Source organism: Brassica oleracea, chromosome C5 (assembly GCF_000695525.1).
Source record: "Brassica oleracea var. oleracea cultivar TO1000 chromosome C5, BOL, whole genome shotgun sequence".
Classification (NCBI taxonomy): Eukaryota; Viridiplantae; Streptophyta; class Magnoliopsida; order Brassicales; family Brassicaceae; genus Brassica; species Brassica oleracea.
The window spans coordinates 18,452,292-18,466,295 of record NC_027752.1 but is presented as its reverse complement, the minus strand read 5'-3'; the positions used below and the strand labels follow the sequence as shown (position 1 = coordinate 18,466,295).

General features: G+C 33.6%; 4 protein-coding genes across 4 annotated transcripts in view; 2 read left to right on the top strand and 2 right to left on the bottom strand.

The window, feature by feature from the left end:
* The first annotated feature begins 4,115 nt into the window (after window positions 1–4,115).
* On the top strand, window positions 4,116–5,538 carry LOC106295105 (heme oxygenase 1, chloroplastic-like). The gene is made up of 3 exons (XM_013730891.1): window positions 4,116–4,641; window positions 4,908–5,131; window positions 5,209–5,538. Exons 1-3 carry the CDS (start codon window positions 4,221–4,223, stop codon window positions 5,407–5,409), a joined length of 846 nt encoding a protein of 281 aa, XP_013586345.1. The 5' UTR covers window positions 4,116–4,220; the 3' UTR covers window positions 5,410–5,538.
* A 2,844-nt stretch (window positions 5,539–8,382) lies between these two features.
* On the top strand, window positions 8,383–9,665 carry LOC106295104 (zingipain-2-like). Its single transcript, XM_013730890.1, has 2 exons — window positions 8,383–8,902; window positions 9,079–9,665. Exons 1-2 carry the CDS (start codon window positions 8,449–8,451, stop codon window positions 9,663–9,665), a joined length of 1,041 nt encoding a protein of 346 aa, XP_013586344.1. The 5' UTR covers window positions 8,383–8,448.
* A 2,047-nt stretch (window positions 9,666–11,712) lies between these two features.
* LOC106295101 (50S ribosomal protein L34, chloroplastic-like) lies at window positions 11,713–12,693 on the bottom strand. The gene is made up of 2 exons (XM_013730888.1): window positions 12,441–12,693; window positions 11,713–12,127 (listed from the first exon to the last, which is right to left on the bottom strand). The coding sequence occupies exons 1-2, from the start codon at window positions 12,649–12,651 to the stop codon at window positions 11,868–11,870; spliced, it is 471 nt and encodes a 156-aa protein (XP_013586342.1). The 5' UTR covers window positions 12,652–12,693; the 3' UTR covers window positions 11,713–11,867.
* A 45-nt stretch (window positions 12,694–12,738) lies between these two features.
* The window catches only part of LOC106295103 (bet1-like protein At4g14600), a 4,091-nt gene continuing 2,825 nt past the window's right edge, over window positions 12,739–14,004 (bottom strand). The window contains exon 4 of the mRNA XM_013730889.1: window positions 12,739–13,105. Within this exon, the coding sequence (XP_013586343.1) occupies window positions 12,944–13,105 (162 nt within the window). The 3' untranslated portion in view covers window positions 12,739–12,943. The remainder of the gene's footprint in view (window positions 13,106–14,004) is intronic.

Genomic DNA, 14,004 nt, shown 5'->3' with positions numbered 1-14,004 from the left:
AAACTACTTGTCGTTTTAAATAAAATTGTATGCTGTTTTTTCCCGAAATAACTGGCAAAACGTTGAGCTTAACTTGGTCCAAAAAGAATAGTTCTTATCGGGCCAAAGGCCCGACACCCAAGCCAAAGGCCCTCCACCCAAGCTCAAGCCCAAGCCCAAGCCCAAGCCCAAGCCGGCCGGACGGCGGCGGCGGCGCGCACGTGGGGAGCTCTCTCTTCCACTGAGCTGTTTAACCACTCATAATACAAGAGCTTATATATATTACTCAACTTTTCTTCTCCCAGCCGATGTGGGATGTTGTTTCACCTCTTCTTTCATTTAAAATAAAACCACCAATTGGTCCATTTATATTCACATTTTCCCTCCCATAGGCCCATTTCGTTTTCACATTTTTCCATATATTATTTGAGCCATTAGGCTTAATAATTAGGCCCAACATTTATGGTCTCAAAATTCATCTTTTGCTGGAGACTCTCTTGAATTCATACTCGCAGAGAAGACTGGAAGGGTAACTAATGTTTTGAATCATGTTGTTTTACTAAAAGTTTGAGGGTAAACATCTAATTATGTGGCTATATGTGATTTTGTAGGGTGTTAAAGATAACCTGTACCTGCAACAGAACCTCTTTGCTCAGGTTAAGAAACATTTGCTTCCGATAGTGTTTTTAAGTATCCACTGTTGTTGTTTTCATTTTCTTTTAAAATAATTAGATTTGTATTAGCTGTCAAGAACAACAGCATATTTTTTGTACGTACCATATTTTTTTACCTGCTTTCACTTTCACGTAGAGAGCTTTTTTATTGTTCCTTTTAATCCAGAGTCATAAAAAGAAGATAAAGAACATATAGACTGTTAGTTATGAACTTATGATTAGTATCAGAAAAGGAGCACACATGTAACATCTTCAAAAACTGTAAATAATTTTGGGGTTTGGCATTTTCATATATAAATTACTTCTAATCAGTGAGATCAATTTTCACTTCTGGGTATAACATGACTCATTTCTCAAATCACCATGTGATCTACAAGGTTTGTATATCTTATATCAACGAACAGATGAACGAAACATATTTTTGTAAGATCTACAAACGTTTATGAGCAATCAGCGTATAAGAAGTAAGGTTAAACATTTAACCTTTCCGCCCATTGACATAGCCACCCTTATGCATGTCTTAAGAAACAAAAGTTAGATCAAAGATTAATTGATTTAAATAATCTTATTTTTGGGAACCACAGTTTCGATCGGCACCACTGGAGAATTGAGAGAGAGATAGAAACGATGAACTTGACTTGTGTTTTACTTTTTTCACCGACAGAGACAAAAGTAATGTAACAGTTTACCAAAACAAAAGGTAGTTGACCTTACACAGGTTTTTTTTGTTTCTTCCCGGAAATTTTTTTTGGTAACTTTTTTTTTAACTAATTTTTTTTTGTTATACTTATGGACTTAATTTGTTTGTTGGACAAATTATAATGTGCTTAATTAATGGGCCTAATCCATAAACGAAAATGTTATTTATTTTCCAAATTTATATTTTCTGGGCCAAATGTGTTTAATATTTTTATAAACAAAAAGTAACATAATAAATCCTTAAGTATTTGTGATATATTTAATAAAATATACATATTAATTTTTTAAACTATTAATCATAATGTTTAAGATTAGATTTCTAGAGCACAATTAAGCATGTAGTTTTCAATAATACTTGATAATTAACATGTAATTAAACTTTAAATTAATAATTTGTTTTTTTATAAATTATAAAATATTTAAATTATTTTTAAAACACGTATTTTGTTTAATGTTATTTAAAAAAAATATAAAATTAAAACAAAATCACCTTCTTAATTGGATGAATACAATATCAGAATTAATGGCTAAATCAAACCACGAAATTAAGATATATAAAATATTATACATTATAAACTATCACTATTTACAAAACATATTATAATACAAAATAAATTCTATACATATAACAAAAATATTCTATATATAGGTCAAATAAATATATACTTGGCATAAAATATCCGCGCATAGTGGGGATCCGTATCTAGTTTTGATAATTAAAATGGGATGATATACTTTTTCAAACAACTATATTTCCAATGATATATCTATTGACATAAAAAGTAGATAATGGAAACTAAATAACAATGTAAACTAAAATCTAAATTTAGTCAATAAATAGAAATATATTAATTTATTAAAATGATTTTTATTGTTACAACTCCTTCTTTATTGATCCACGTTTTAAAAATGCGATTTTAATATAATTTCTTACTAAAGTGAAATAAATTTTTATCAAATTTAATATTATATTTTTTTAAATATTTGTAACATAATGATATGTTTAATCGTGGTATTTTTTTATGTTTGTAAAATAGACATGAACTTTTGAAACAAAATTAAAAAACACGGGATATTTCTATTCATAAAAAACTAATTTAGAAATGTTATTAATAATTTTGTTTCTATCAATTAAAGCTGTATGATTTTAAAAATATTCAATTTAAAATTATATTAGTCGTATTTTCATAAAACAAACTATTATTTAATATATATTAGAAATTATATTTATGTTTTCCTAATAATTTGGTGCTTTGATTTCATTTATAAGTGGATCTAATATTTAATTAGTGGGCCTAATTCAACTAAAATCTAAATTTCGTAAATAAATCAGCTGAAATTTCAAGGATCAAAGTCGCATTTATCTAATTAACCAAACCAGATAGAGGCTTGAACCATGACGATTTTACTAAATAGTTTTGATGGCTCTACAGAGCTCGGTTGATAACTTGATATCGATTTAAGGATATTATAATAAATATTCAATGGCTATATATATAATGTTAGATTTTATCTATCTAAATTGAGAATGAAATTGTGATGATTCATATATATGACGATTTTACTAAATAGCAATTTACCAATGTGGAAAGTAGACTTGGTAAAAACCACATTAAGGAGAGTTTAGGATAGTTGTAGCACATTTTGAAACATATTACACTATTATTTTGAATATTTAGAATAGATATTTGTGTTCCTTAACATCGATATATTCATGATGAGACTATTTTCATTGTATATTAAAGCAAAATCATTATCCTTTACTTGTATCATAAATTTTTCTCTAAAAATTATCTTGAGTTTGATATGTTTGTCTTTATGCTTGGAATGTAATAAGCTTTAAAAATAAATTAATGATCTCCAGTCTTTAATTAATGGATTAGTATATTTCATTTACCTTTCATTTCTGTCTTTGATTTATCTTTCAAATTTTAACCGATTGATCAATCTCATTTGACTTATTCTTTTTGTAAACCATCAATAACATATCTCTTATACATAGTTAAGATAATATTTATATAGAAAATTACAACATAAGCTTCGAAATAAGTCTAATATGTATTTTTTTTAGGAAATCTACACTTTGTAGACTTTTTTCTGTCAAAAGCAAACTTTCAAATGATAGAATCGTAAAATAAGTTCTTGTTTTTTTTTTTTTTAGCATAAGAAATAAATATTAAGTTTACAAATTTTTAAGTTATTTTGCATTTGATTAAATATAGATTTTACTTTTGTATTCGGATTAATTTTTTTTATCATGTTTGTCAAAATAATTTTTAAATTCTAACAGTCGCACTGCTTTGATCATATAAACTTATGTTCTTCTTATAATTGTATTATGCTCGAGATGATTCCCTTGATATTTTTTTTTTTAAAAGTAGCTACCATAAGCGAATGTACTTTTTTCTTATTGAGGCACCACATATTCGTACCGGCGGATGGTGAAGTGGAGAACTTCCGGCACCGCTTGTGCCATTCCCAACTTGTCAACACGTGACGTTGTCTAGCCAAACCTTATCTTTACCTTTTTTTTTTTTTTTTTTTTTTTTGTTCAACTCCTTATCTTTACTTCAATCGGGTGTATCTTTGGGCCTTTTAGCTTTAATTTTAAATGCAATCGTTGTTGGGTTTCGTTGGGTTTAAGGCATCACCACATTTGTACTGTCCTCATTGGACTTTTTCTATTAATGGAAAATTGGCCGACAAGAAAGAAAAATAACTTGCTTAGTTCTTGCTGCTGAATTACTATTAACCTATTTTAAAAATTCAATTGGGTGATTGATTGTGTATCCCTCTCTCTTACTCTATTTCTTAAACGCAACACATTGCGTGCCTCCTTCTGAAACCAAATACTTTATTCGATCAACTATGGCTTATCTAGCTCCGATCTCTCCATCCCTAAGCATCCTCAAGAACCCACAACTCACCAGCTTCCACTTCGCTTTTTCCCCACCAAAGCCACTTCTCGCTCTCCCTGGGAATCAGAATCTAAGGATGTCCACGAACAAGACGTCGGTGGTGATTGCAGCTACGACGGCGCCGGCAGCATCAGAGAAGCAGAAAAAGAGATATCCAGGAGAATCAAAAGGGTTTGTGGAGGAGATGAGGTTTGTGGCAATGAAACTCCACACGAAAGAGCAAGCCAAGGAAGGAGAGAAAGAGACCAAATCTCCTGAGGAGCGTCCTGTCGCTAAATGGGAACCCACTGTTGATGGTTACTTGAGGTTTTTGGTGGATAGTAAATTGGTCTATGACACTCTTGAAGAACTTCAAGCCACTTCCCCAACTTGTAAGTTTTCTTATGTTACTTTGATGATTGTTTGAAGTGATTAGCTCAACTGGTAAGGATCTGGTCTATTGTGTTAGAGGTTCTTAGTTAGAGTGATAGCTGGGACAAAATTAATATTACATGATATGGTGATCAAGTGAGACGAAATTAATATTACACGAACTAGTTTTGGGTTTGGAGTTTTACTGCTTCGACTCCTGAATTTCCTAGTATTAAAAAAACTTTATATTATGCAAAAGTAAGTCCTTTTCTTTTCTTTCTTGTAGATACTGAATTCAAGAACACAGGATTGGAAAGATCAGAGAAATTGGCCATTGATTTGGAGTGGTTCAAGGAACAAGGTTACGAGATTCCAGAACCAACTGCTCCTGGTAAAACATACTCTCAGTATCTGAAGGATTTAGCAGAAAAGGATCCTCAAGCATTCATTTGTCACTTCTACAACATCTACTTTGCCCACGGTGCCGGTGGCCGTATGATTGGGAGAAAGGTAAAAACCTTTATTTTATGCGCTTGGAAAGATAACGATATGAGAAATTCTTCTGAAGCTTTTACAAATTTTTACAGGTAGCGGAGAGAATACTCGACGGTAGAGAACTTGAGTTCTACAAATGGGACGGCGAGCTTTCCCAGTTGTTGCAGAACGTGAGGGAAAAGCTGAACAAAGTTGCCGAGGAGTGGACGAGAGAAGAAAAGAATCATTGTCTGGAAGAGACTGATAAATCTTTCAAGTATTCTGGTGAGATACTTCGTCTCATATTGTCCTGATATGATTCTCACTCTCTCTTGAAAATCCTACTCAAGTGTATATTCATTTGTTATATATTGTATCTCTTTTTATTGTAATTAAACTCTTTGTTTCTTTGATCAAAAAAAAAAAAATTGTTGTTTCAAACCTATTACTATGTTAAAGAAAACTGAAGTATCTTGTGTTATTTATGGCTCAAATAGGCTTGGGGTACTGAGCATCAACAGCACCTAGTTCGAACTGATCATAGATATGCATCACTGAGATGTATCATAAAAATTGAATACATACTACAAGGCGAAACAAAATTGACAAACGAAAATGAGCAACTTCTAGGATAAGTGTTTCTGAAAGGACCCGACCCAACTTTTCGTACCGCCAGTATGAGTCTAAACCGGCTTCTTCGAACAGATTTAGGCCATTTCCAAATTTTCTAAAATTAGAACTATTTACGTAGTTGAAAACTCGACCTCAAGTTGACTGTCCAAAACGACAAGTTTAACTGTTTTGTCTGAATCATATTGACCTTGTTCAAATCAGCTTGTCCTAGTTCGGCCGATAATATCAACCACTTTGTCTAATTTTTGACAATCGATGTCTAGCCGACCAGCTCAACTGTTTTGTCCGAATCCAACAACAGTTGTCTAAAAATTCCGCATTGTCTGAATAGCTGTCCAAACTCAGTCAAAATTCACGATCCTAATCTGAACGTAAGACCCACTGACCGAGCTTAAATGGCTCAAAAAACAGATCAGATCCTAGCTTTGTTCAGACCATGAGTTCATACAATCTGATCCTAACGGACATCGATCAACTCCTCTTCCAATTGTAGCCAATCCTTTCAACCTTGCCAGTTTTTCTCTAGCATCATCCAACCTAAAAACTCGACTGAATGGTCTAAACAAGACGAATCATCATATTTTCGATCCGTGGAACATGGGCCCTTCAGTATCTCTCTACAACTTGTTGGCATATTATTACCACTTGTTGTTAAGTCCAACCTCTTCTACTCCTTTGAGCATTGTGCATTTGTTCCAGTGTGACTAGATTTATACTACAACTAAAATGTCTATAAGATTTATTTGTTTGTTGGGCAATAGATATTAGATGGTTCTACGATTAGTTTTCACACAACACAACACATCTATACTATTAAAAGGGATAGAATCCTAAAAAATCTACTTACGTAAGGTTGTTGTTGGACATTTTCCTTTTAACCTACAAATTAAATTAAATATATCTAAACTATTAATATGTCGTATTTTCTATTTTTCTTTTATATCCTATTGTTTATTATCCCTTTTTTTTTGGACACCATTATTAATAATTATTCAAAATGTCATATAAGAAAATTTTGATGATGGGGAACAAAATTAAACAATACTTTTAGTATACACAAATCAGTAGAAAAACGTTTTAGCCACATATGTTATTATTTAAAAATAATTGCTCAAAATTATAGTGTAACAATGTACTACAATATATAATATGACTATAACCCATCAGGATCATATATATCGAATTTGACCACGTGGTATATCATTTTTAAGAAATTAAATTTATTTATTTGAGACCACGTACGGGTTTTTTTTTTTTTAATTTTGTTAGATGTAAATTTTTTTTTTTATAAAGACTACCTCAAATAATAGTGGGTTCTTCGGAATTTTACCGGATTATATCAGATTTTTAATTAACAATTTTTTTTTAAATCCGAACCAGAATATATACAGGGTACCAGGTCTACTGTTTGATCACGGCTCCGGGTCGGATAGGAAAACGCTTCTTAAAATTCAAACATCATAATAGAAAACTCTTAAATTATTTTTTCTAATAAAATTTTATAAATTCATGCAAATTTTACCGAAATTGTCAACAAAAAGATATTCGCGCTTTGAAAAAGGGGCAAAAAAGTATTACCTTCTAAATTGAATATAGATAAAAAATAGTATATATTGATGGTTAGAACTATGATACAAATATGTAACAATAGAAACTCATTTTCAATTTAAAATCAACAACTCATATCGGTACTACATTTCAATAATGAAAACACACTGTTCTTCAGTATAGAGTATATATCTATACTATTAAATCATACATATAATCTTTAAATCTACTTCAAATAAATAACACACTTTGATTTTTTTTTTGAAAAAAAATAAATTTTTAAGAATCGAAACAAAAGATAAATGTCGTTTTTCAATCAATATTGGATCAATAGCTATAAAAAAACCCGCACTTTTAAGTGCAGGTCAAAATCTAGTATATATATATTGGATATATATATATATATATTGGAACAGCACTTTTATATTTTAAATGAATAAATTAAAATTAAAATACGAACAACCAATTAGACAATTCTATGATATTTCATATATGAATGATATCTATATAAAAATAACTTAAGTGACTTTTAAATATTTTTAGTAGGATATACTTATAAATTTAAGGGATTTTTATTGTGACAACTCCTTCTATATATTTTAAGTTTTTATCTATTAATATTGAGAATGAAATCGTGGTGATATATATTTTCTATGTTCTACAAATAATGTTATTTTGATACATAATTTGACACATTAATAATTGCAAAAAAAATACTAGTATATGTTTATTTAATGTATAATTAATAAAATAAAAAAGTTTTTAAGTAGAAATATTTTGGTTATTTAGAAGGACAAAAATATGTAAAATCACGTTTGACATGTAGAATGACATTCTTTTTGAAAAAAAAAATATTATAGAATGATATTTTTGTGAAAAGAAGGAGCAAATATTAGTAGGCTAGTGGCAATTTACCAATGCAAATTAGGGAAAGTTGTTTCGCCAAAGATCTCGAAGCAAGGAATGCAACTACCATTACCACAATAGAGCCAACTTGCATTTGCTTAACAACACTTTTCCGTCACTCTATAAATACCCTTTCTTCCTATTATCACTTCCTCACCACAGCAAAACAAGCCATATACTTACATATTTTATAAGTCAAGACAAGAAAAATAAATTCATACGTTTTTGTGTAAACTGAGAATTCTTACTTATCGTACGTATGCATAATGATCAAAATGGTATTGGTATTGCCGTATGTGTTCGTGGTTCTAACTATTATTTCAGTGGATCTTAGGATCACTCAAGCCACATCTCGTGTCACTTTTCACGAGTCGTCCATTGCTGATTACCACCAACAATGGATGATCCAGTTCTCTCGAGTTTATAGCAGCGAATCCGAGAAACAGACGAGGCTTAAAGTGTTCAAGAAAAACTTGGAGTTCATTGAGAACTTCAATGCTAAGGCGGATCAAAGCTACAAACTTGGTGTCAACGAGTTCACTGATTGGACAGAAGAGGAGTTCCTAGCCACCCACACCGGTCTCAGTGGCATTAACGTAACTTCACCATCCAAAGGGGTTAACGAAACAATGTCTTGGAACGTTAGTAATCTTGTCAGCGATAGCAAAGACTGGAGAATGGAAGGAGCTGTAACACCTGTCAAAGTGCAAGGAGAATGTGGTAAGCTTGATGGAATTATATAATTATAAATAGTCTCTACAGATTGGAAAACAATGTAGTAAATGGCTGGATTAGTACATAACTTAGTACCCAAGTAAGGGTGATCATTCTAGGTTTATAGACTTTACCAATACGATATTCATTTTATAACAATCAAATAACCCATATATGGACAGGTGGTTGTTGGGCGTTCTCAGCGGTTGCAGCGGTAGAAGGTCTGACAAAGATTGCCCGAGGAAATCTCGTATCACTGTCCGAACAGCAACTTTTAGATTGTGCCAGACCGGATAACAATGGCTGTAAAGGCGGAACAATGCAAAACGCTTTCAATTATATAGTATCAAACCGAGGCATTTCTTCAGAAGACGCATACCCTTACAAAGTGAAAGACGGGAGTTGCGGGTCTAACGCCAAACCCGCCATGCAGATCACAGGGTTCAAAGACGTTCCACAAAACAATGAGCGTGCGTTGCTCGAGGCAGTATCAAGACAGCCCGTCTCTGTGGGAATTGCTGGGAGGGGGGACAGTTTCATCCATTACTCAAGCGGAGTGTACAATGCGCCTGACTGTGGTACCACCGTGACACATGCGGTGACTATTGTTGGGTACGGGGCGAGCCCTGAAGGGATCAAGTATTGGCTGGCTAAGAACTCTTGGGGTGAGACTTGGGGAGAGAAAGGTTACATTAGACTCCGTAGAGATGTGGAGTGGCCTCAAGGCATGTGTGGTGTAGCTCAGTATGCTTCTTATCCGGTTGCTTGACTAATTCGGTTACATGATTTAATATTGAAATGATCATACATTATGTAGTTTGGTTAATGAATTGTTTGGTTGTGGTCTGAATCTACATCAAACCTTAGCTTGACCTTGATGTTCATTTTATTGTTTCATGTAAATGTATCAATTAATAAGACAGTGTTTTGTGTTACAAAATAGTGTCACCTTTTTATTATAAAAGAGTACAATATATGAAAACATACGACCAATCGTAGCTTGTGGAGTTGGGTATTATATTCTCCAAGTATAGGAATGTATACTAGTTCATTATGTTTTGGTAGTTAACTGTTTCATATAGTATTCAGAACAGTAATATCTTTATTGTAGTAACATGACAAGAAGTAACCGTTTCCCTGTGCCGTAAAGCCTCTAAAAAGGTGACGGGTTCTTGAGCTTATATGATGATATGGTCATCACCATCGTCAGATTAGAAGACGAGTAATAGAAGCGCACCTGAGCTCTCTCCTTTTATTTCATTCACTTAATTTATTTTCTCAACAACATTACGTATAACGGCTTTTATAACGGAAAAAGGTCTTGCAGTAATCTATGCAAGTGTCGGTTTGCTTTTATGTCATCAAAATAAGATATGAAATATAACATAATCACATTGTGAAAAGTATTATTTTCAAGCAAAAAGATGCGGTTATGAGAAACTGTTAATCTCTAAAAATGGGATTCCCAATGAAAAGTTTGTTAGCCTGTCGGAATCCCATCAATCTGTTAGATTTAAATATAACTTGTTGATATTGGAATGTGTGTCAGAAAACTGATTGCCCTTTTTCATCAGTTGGAGATAAGTTTGGACAACTTATAAGGTTTGTCTATCTATATGGTTAATTTGGTTATCCCACCGTTTTCGATATTGTTATCATGACATTTATTGATGAAATTTGGTAGGTCAGCATGTTTGGGTTGAAACCGTTTTCGGTTTGGTTTATTCAGATATGGAAATCTGTTGAACTGAACAGAATAAAATCATAACTCGGTTGGTTTTGATATTTCGGTTTTGACAATTTGTTACTGGACACCCATATATAATTCCTCTATAACTGCATGCCAATAGTTTGGTGTTGAGGGATGACATGATCAAATATGTTACCTATGATCAATAAAAAATTACGAGTCAATATGAGATCTTGTAGATAATTGTTAATACTTATTTATTTTAGGGTTGAAAATTTAGTTTACAAGATAATTTTTCTATATTTTGTGTATATCTTACATTAAGCTACTACTTCAATGCCTATATAAGATGTATTGATCATGTACTTTGTTTTTATGAATATCTAATACAACTATTCCTCGTGACCAATTTATCATTTTGGATCTTAGACCCGAACATATGTCTTTGTGTTCTCATGTCTTCTGTAGTTGCCAGTGAAATACGAAATTTATAAATGTTTACCACTATTTCAGATGTGAGCATGAAAATTTGAAAAGGGTAACAATATAGGAGGACGTGAGGAAGGTAGTGAGAGGGAAGGATTTGTGAGCAGTTTCAAGCATGATCCTTCCGGCAAGTTAAAGGAGGACGTGAGGAACGGTTAAAACTTGCTTATGCGAGAAGATCGTTCTGCCCAAAGCCTGTTACGACAACTGGACGCTCTCTTTTGTTACATCTGATCCCTCTCTTTATTAAATCTAAATTTATCGTTAAATAAAAATTCCTGAGCTTTTTTTAAAACAGTTTTAAGTTGGTACTTGATAGTAACCTCAGGTTGGTGGAAGCAAGCTAAGAAATAGCTCTCACCAACCTCTGACACTACTTTGCTTGGGACAATCACAGTGGATCTTAAAATGAAATAGATAACAAAACAAACTGGCAAAACTTGCAAGACATAACAAAGTGGCAAATCCTATGCATACTTTGTTGTCTCTTGTATCTGGAACTTTTTACTACACAGGACAGGAGGTTAAGGTAAGTATGGAACTGTAATAGGAAGCTAGCTTCTATCATGAATTCATGATTCCATAGTGGTTTTTGGTTTTGAAGTTCAAATTCAATAAAGTACTATTGGTGTGGATATAATGGAGGATCCCAAGAACATTGATTTTAAAACGAATCAATAATACATAAAAGAGCTCATCGAAATCATGCTTGTCATTGTATCATCTGGAGGAAAAAAAACATATCAAACAAGATTACAGAGAGAGAGAATGAGGAGAGAAACAAAACGAGAGCCTTCAAGCACGTTTGCCGCTGCTAGGGTTGGACTTAGGACAGAGATTCCAACGTCCCTTGGCACGTCTGCGCTTGATGGTGGCTCGACCACTAGTGGTTCTCATCCTCAAACGGAAACCATGAGTCCTAGCCAGAGATTTTCTAGACCTGCTTCTCTTTGTTTGACACAGAGCAGCTTTTCCAGCTCTCACCACAAGCCCTCTTCGTTTCTGGCCGGTCAGTCCACCGGTTCCACTGCTGAGATCAAACGCAATGGACAAACCTGAAACACACATGGAAACAAAATATCAATCATTGTAGTACCGAGATAGATTATTTTTTAGTTCCAATCGTCAAGGCTTGAGCATACAAGAATCATATCTCTACCACATTAGCTAGAGCTATTTTTTTTTCTCCATTATTTGATTCATTTATTCATTCAAACTTTCAAAATAAGGATACACAAGTTGTAACCATGGTTTTTTTTTTGCTTGAATAAATTTTAACATTTCATTCAACAAAAAAAAACTAACAACCAGAAAATAATAGGACCAGCTAAAAAAAAGCAGTTCTACAGATGTATTGACGATACTAACCAGAAAATGTAGAAGACAGGGAGAGAGATGAAGAGAGAAACGAGCAGTGGAGAAGGTGGTAAGAAGCGGGAGCGGAAGTGGCAGAAGAGCCGAGAGAAAACGGTGTCCGTCTAGAACCAGAGCGGAGAGAAAGCGAAGCGGAAGCAGCGTGCCATAAACGCGACGAAGCCGAAGCTACAACGGAGGTGGATAAGCCCAGTGAAGCAGCCATTGAATTTTTTTTTTAATTTTCTTATCTCCTTCCTAATTTTTTTTTATAGTGTAAGAGGTATACTTAAGCCCATGAGCCCAATAATCGTCTCATATGTCGTATAAGCCCAACAATTGCTCATTCTCATATCATCACAACTTGCCGAAAATTGTGCAACTGTTAAATGTAAAAGCACTCTATATAACAGAGAACGAGAAGAACCACAAAAAGTCAGTGACTAAAAGATATTTGTACAACCTTCCAACATTAGTCATCAAGCGTATCATAGACAGGCAATGCCATCATGAGTCGCTCATCTTTTGAACATCTTGGACCACATGTAGAGAATAAAGAAGCAGAGGAGCGCGAAAAGAACCACGTTCATGACGTGGTTGTTTCCACTGCGTATGATGCTCAAGTTCAGCTTCCTTATGTTGTTCTTTACCCCTGCTTGCGCTCTCATCAACGTCACTTGCTGTTAAAAATGAGAACACCATTAAACCTCTTTTTGTTTCAGCCAAGAACAACATTTGCCCCCCTTGTTTTTTTTTTTTTTGTGTGCATCCTATAGTATCTTTATAACAGCACTTAATGTGTGTTTCTGCAACCAAATCTAGTTATCTTCCATAATCTTCAGAAAAGAATGAACTAAAAGCAATGCATTTTAGTTCAACACCATACTCTCATTCATAAGGAGACTAATGGTCAACAATAAGATGGAACCATTTCCTGATGCATTGACCTAACCTAGCCGAGCGTGGAGATATCTATTCCTACCAACCAGAGTTCCGACTTCAAACCAGACCCTGAGTACTATATGTGTAGAATTGATCTAACCTACTTTGGGAAGTAGCTATAGCACTACAAGAAAACAGCGGTATTCTGACGGACATTCCGACGGAAAATGAAATCCTCGGAATTTCCCGAGGAATTTCCGAGGATATTCCGAGGAAACCCAAAATTTGGTTTCCTCGGAATTTCTTCGGAATATACCGACGGAATTCCGAGGAAATATCAATCCGTCGGAATATTCTTATGAAATACCGAGGAAAAATGTTTTCCTCGGAAAAAACCGATGAATTCCGAGGAAATATTATAGCCGTTGGAGAGCGGTTGGGGGATTTTACAAAATTCCGACGATGATGACTCGGAAACAGACTACAATTGATTTTTTTTTTTTTTAAAGAAATACCGAGGAAATTCCGAGGAACACTTGATATACTCGATCGATCGATGTGTTTTTGAACATATATCCATCGATCGATCCGTCTATAAAAAAACGTTCGAGATTTTGTTCATTCGATCTATTGGATATCCACATCGATCGATGGGATAATCTAATCGATCGATCACATTGTTACGCTTTGGTCCATC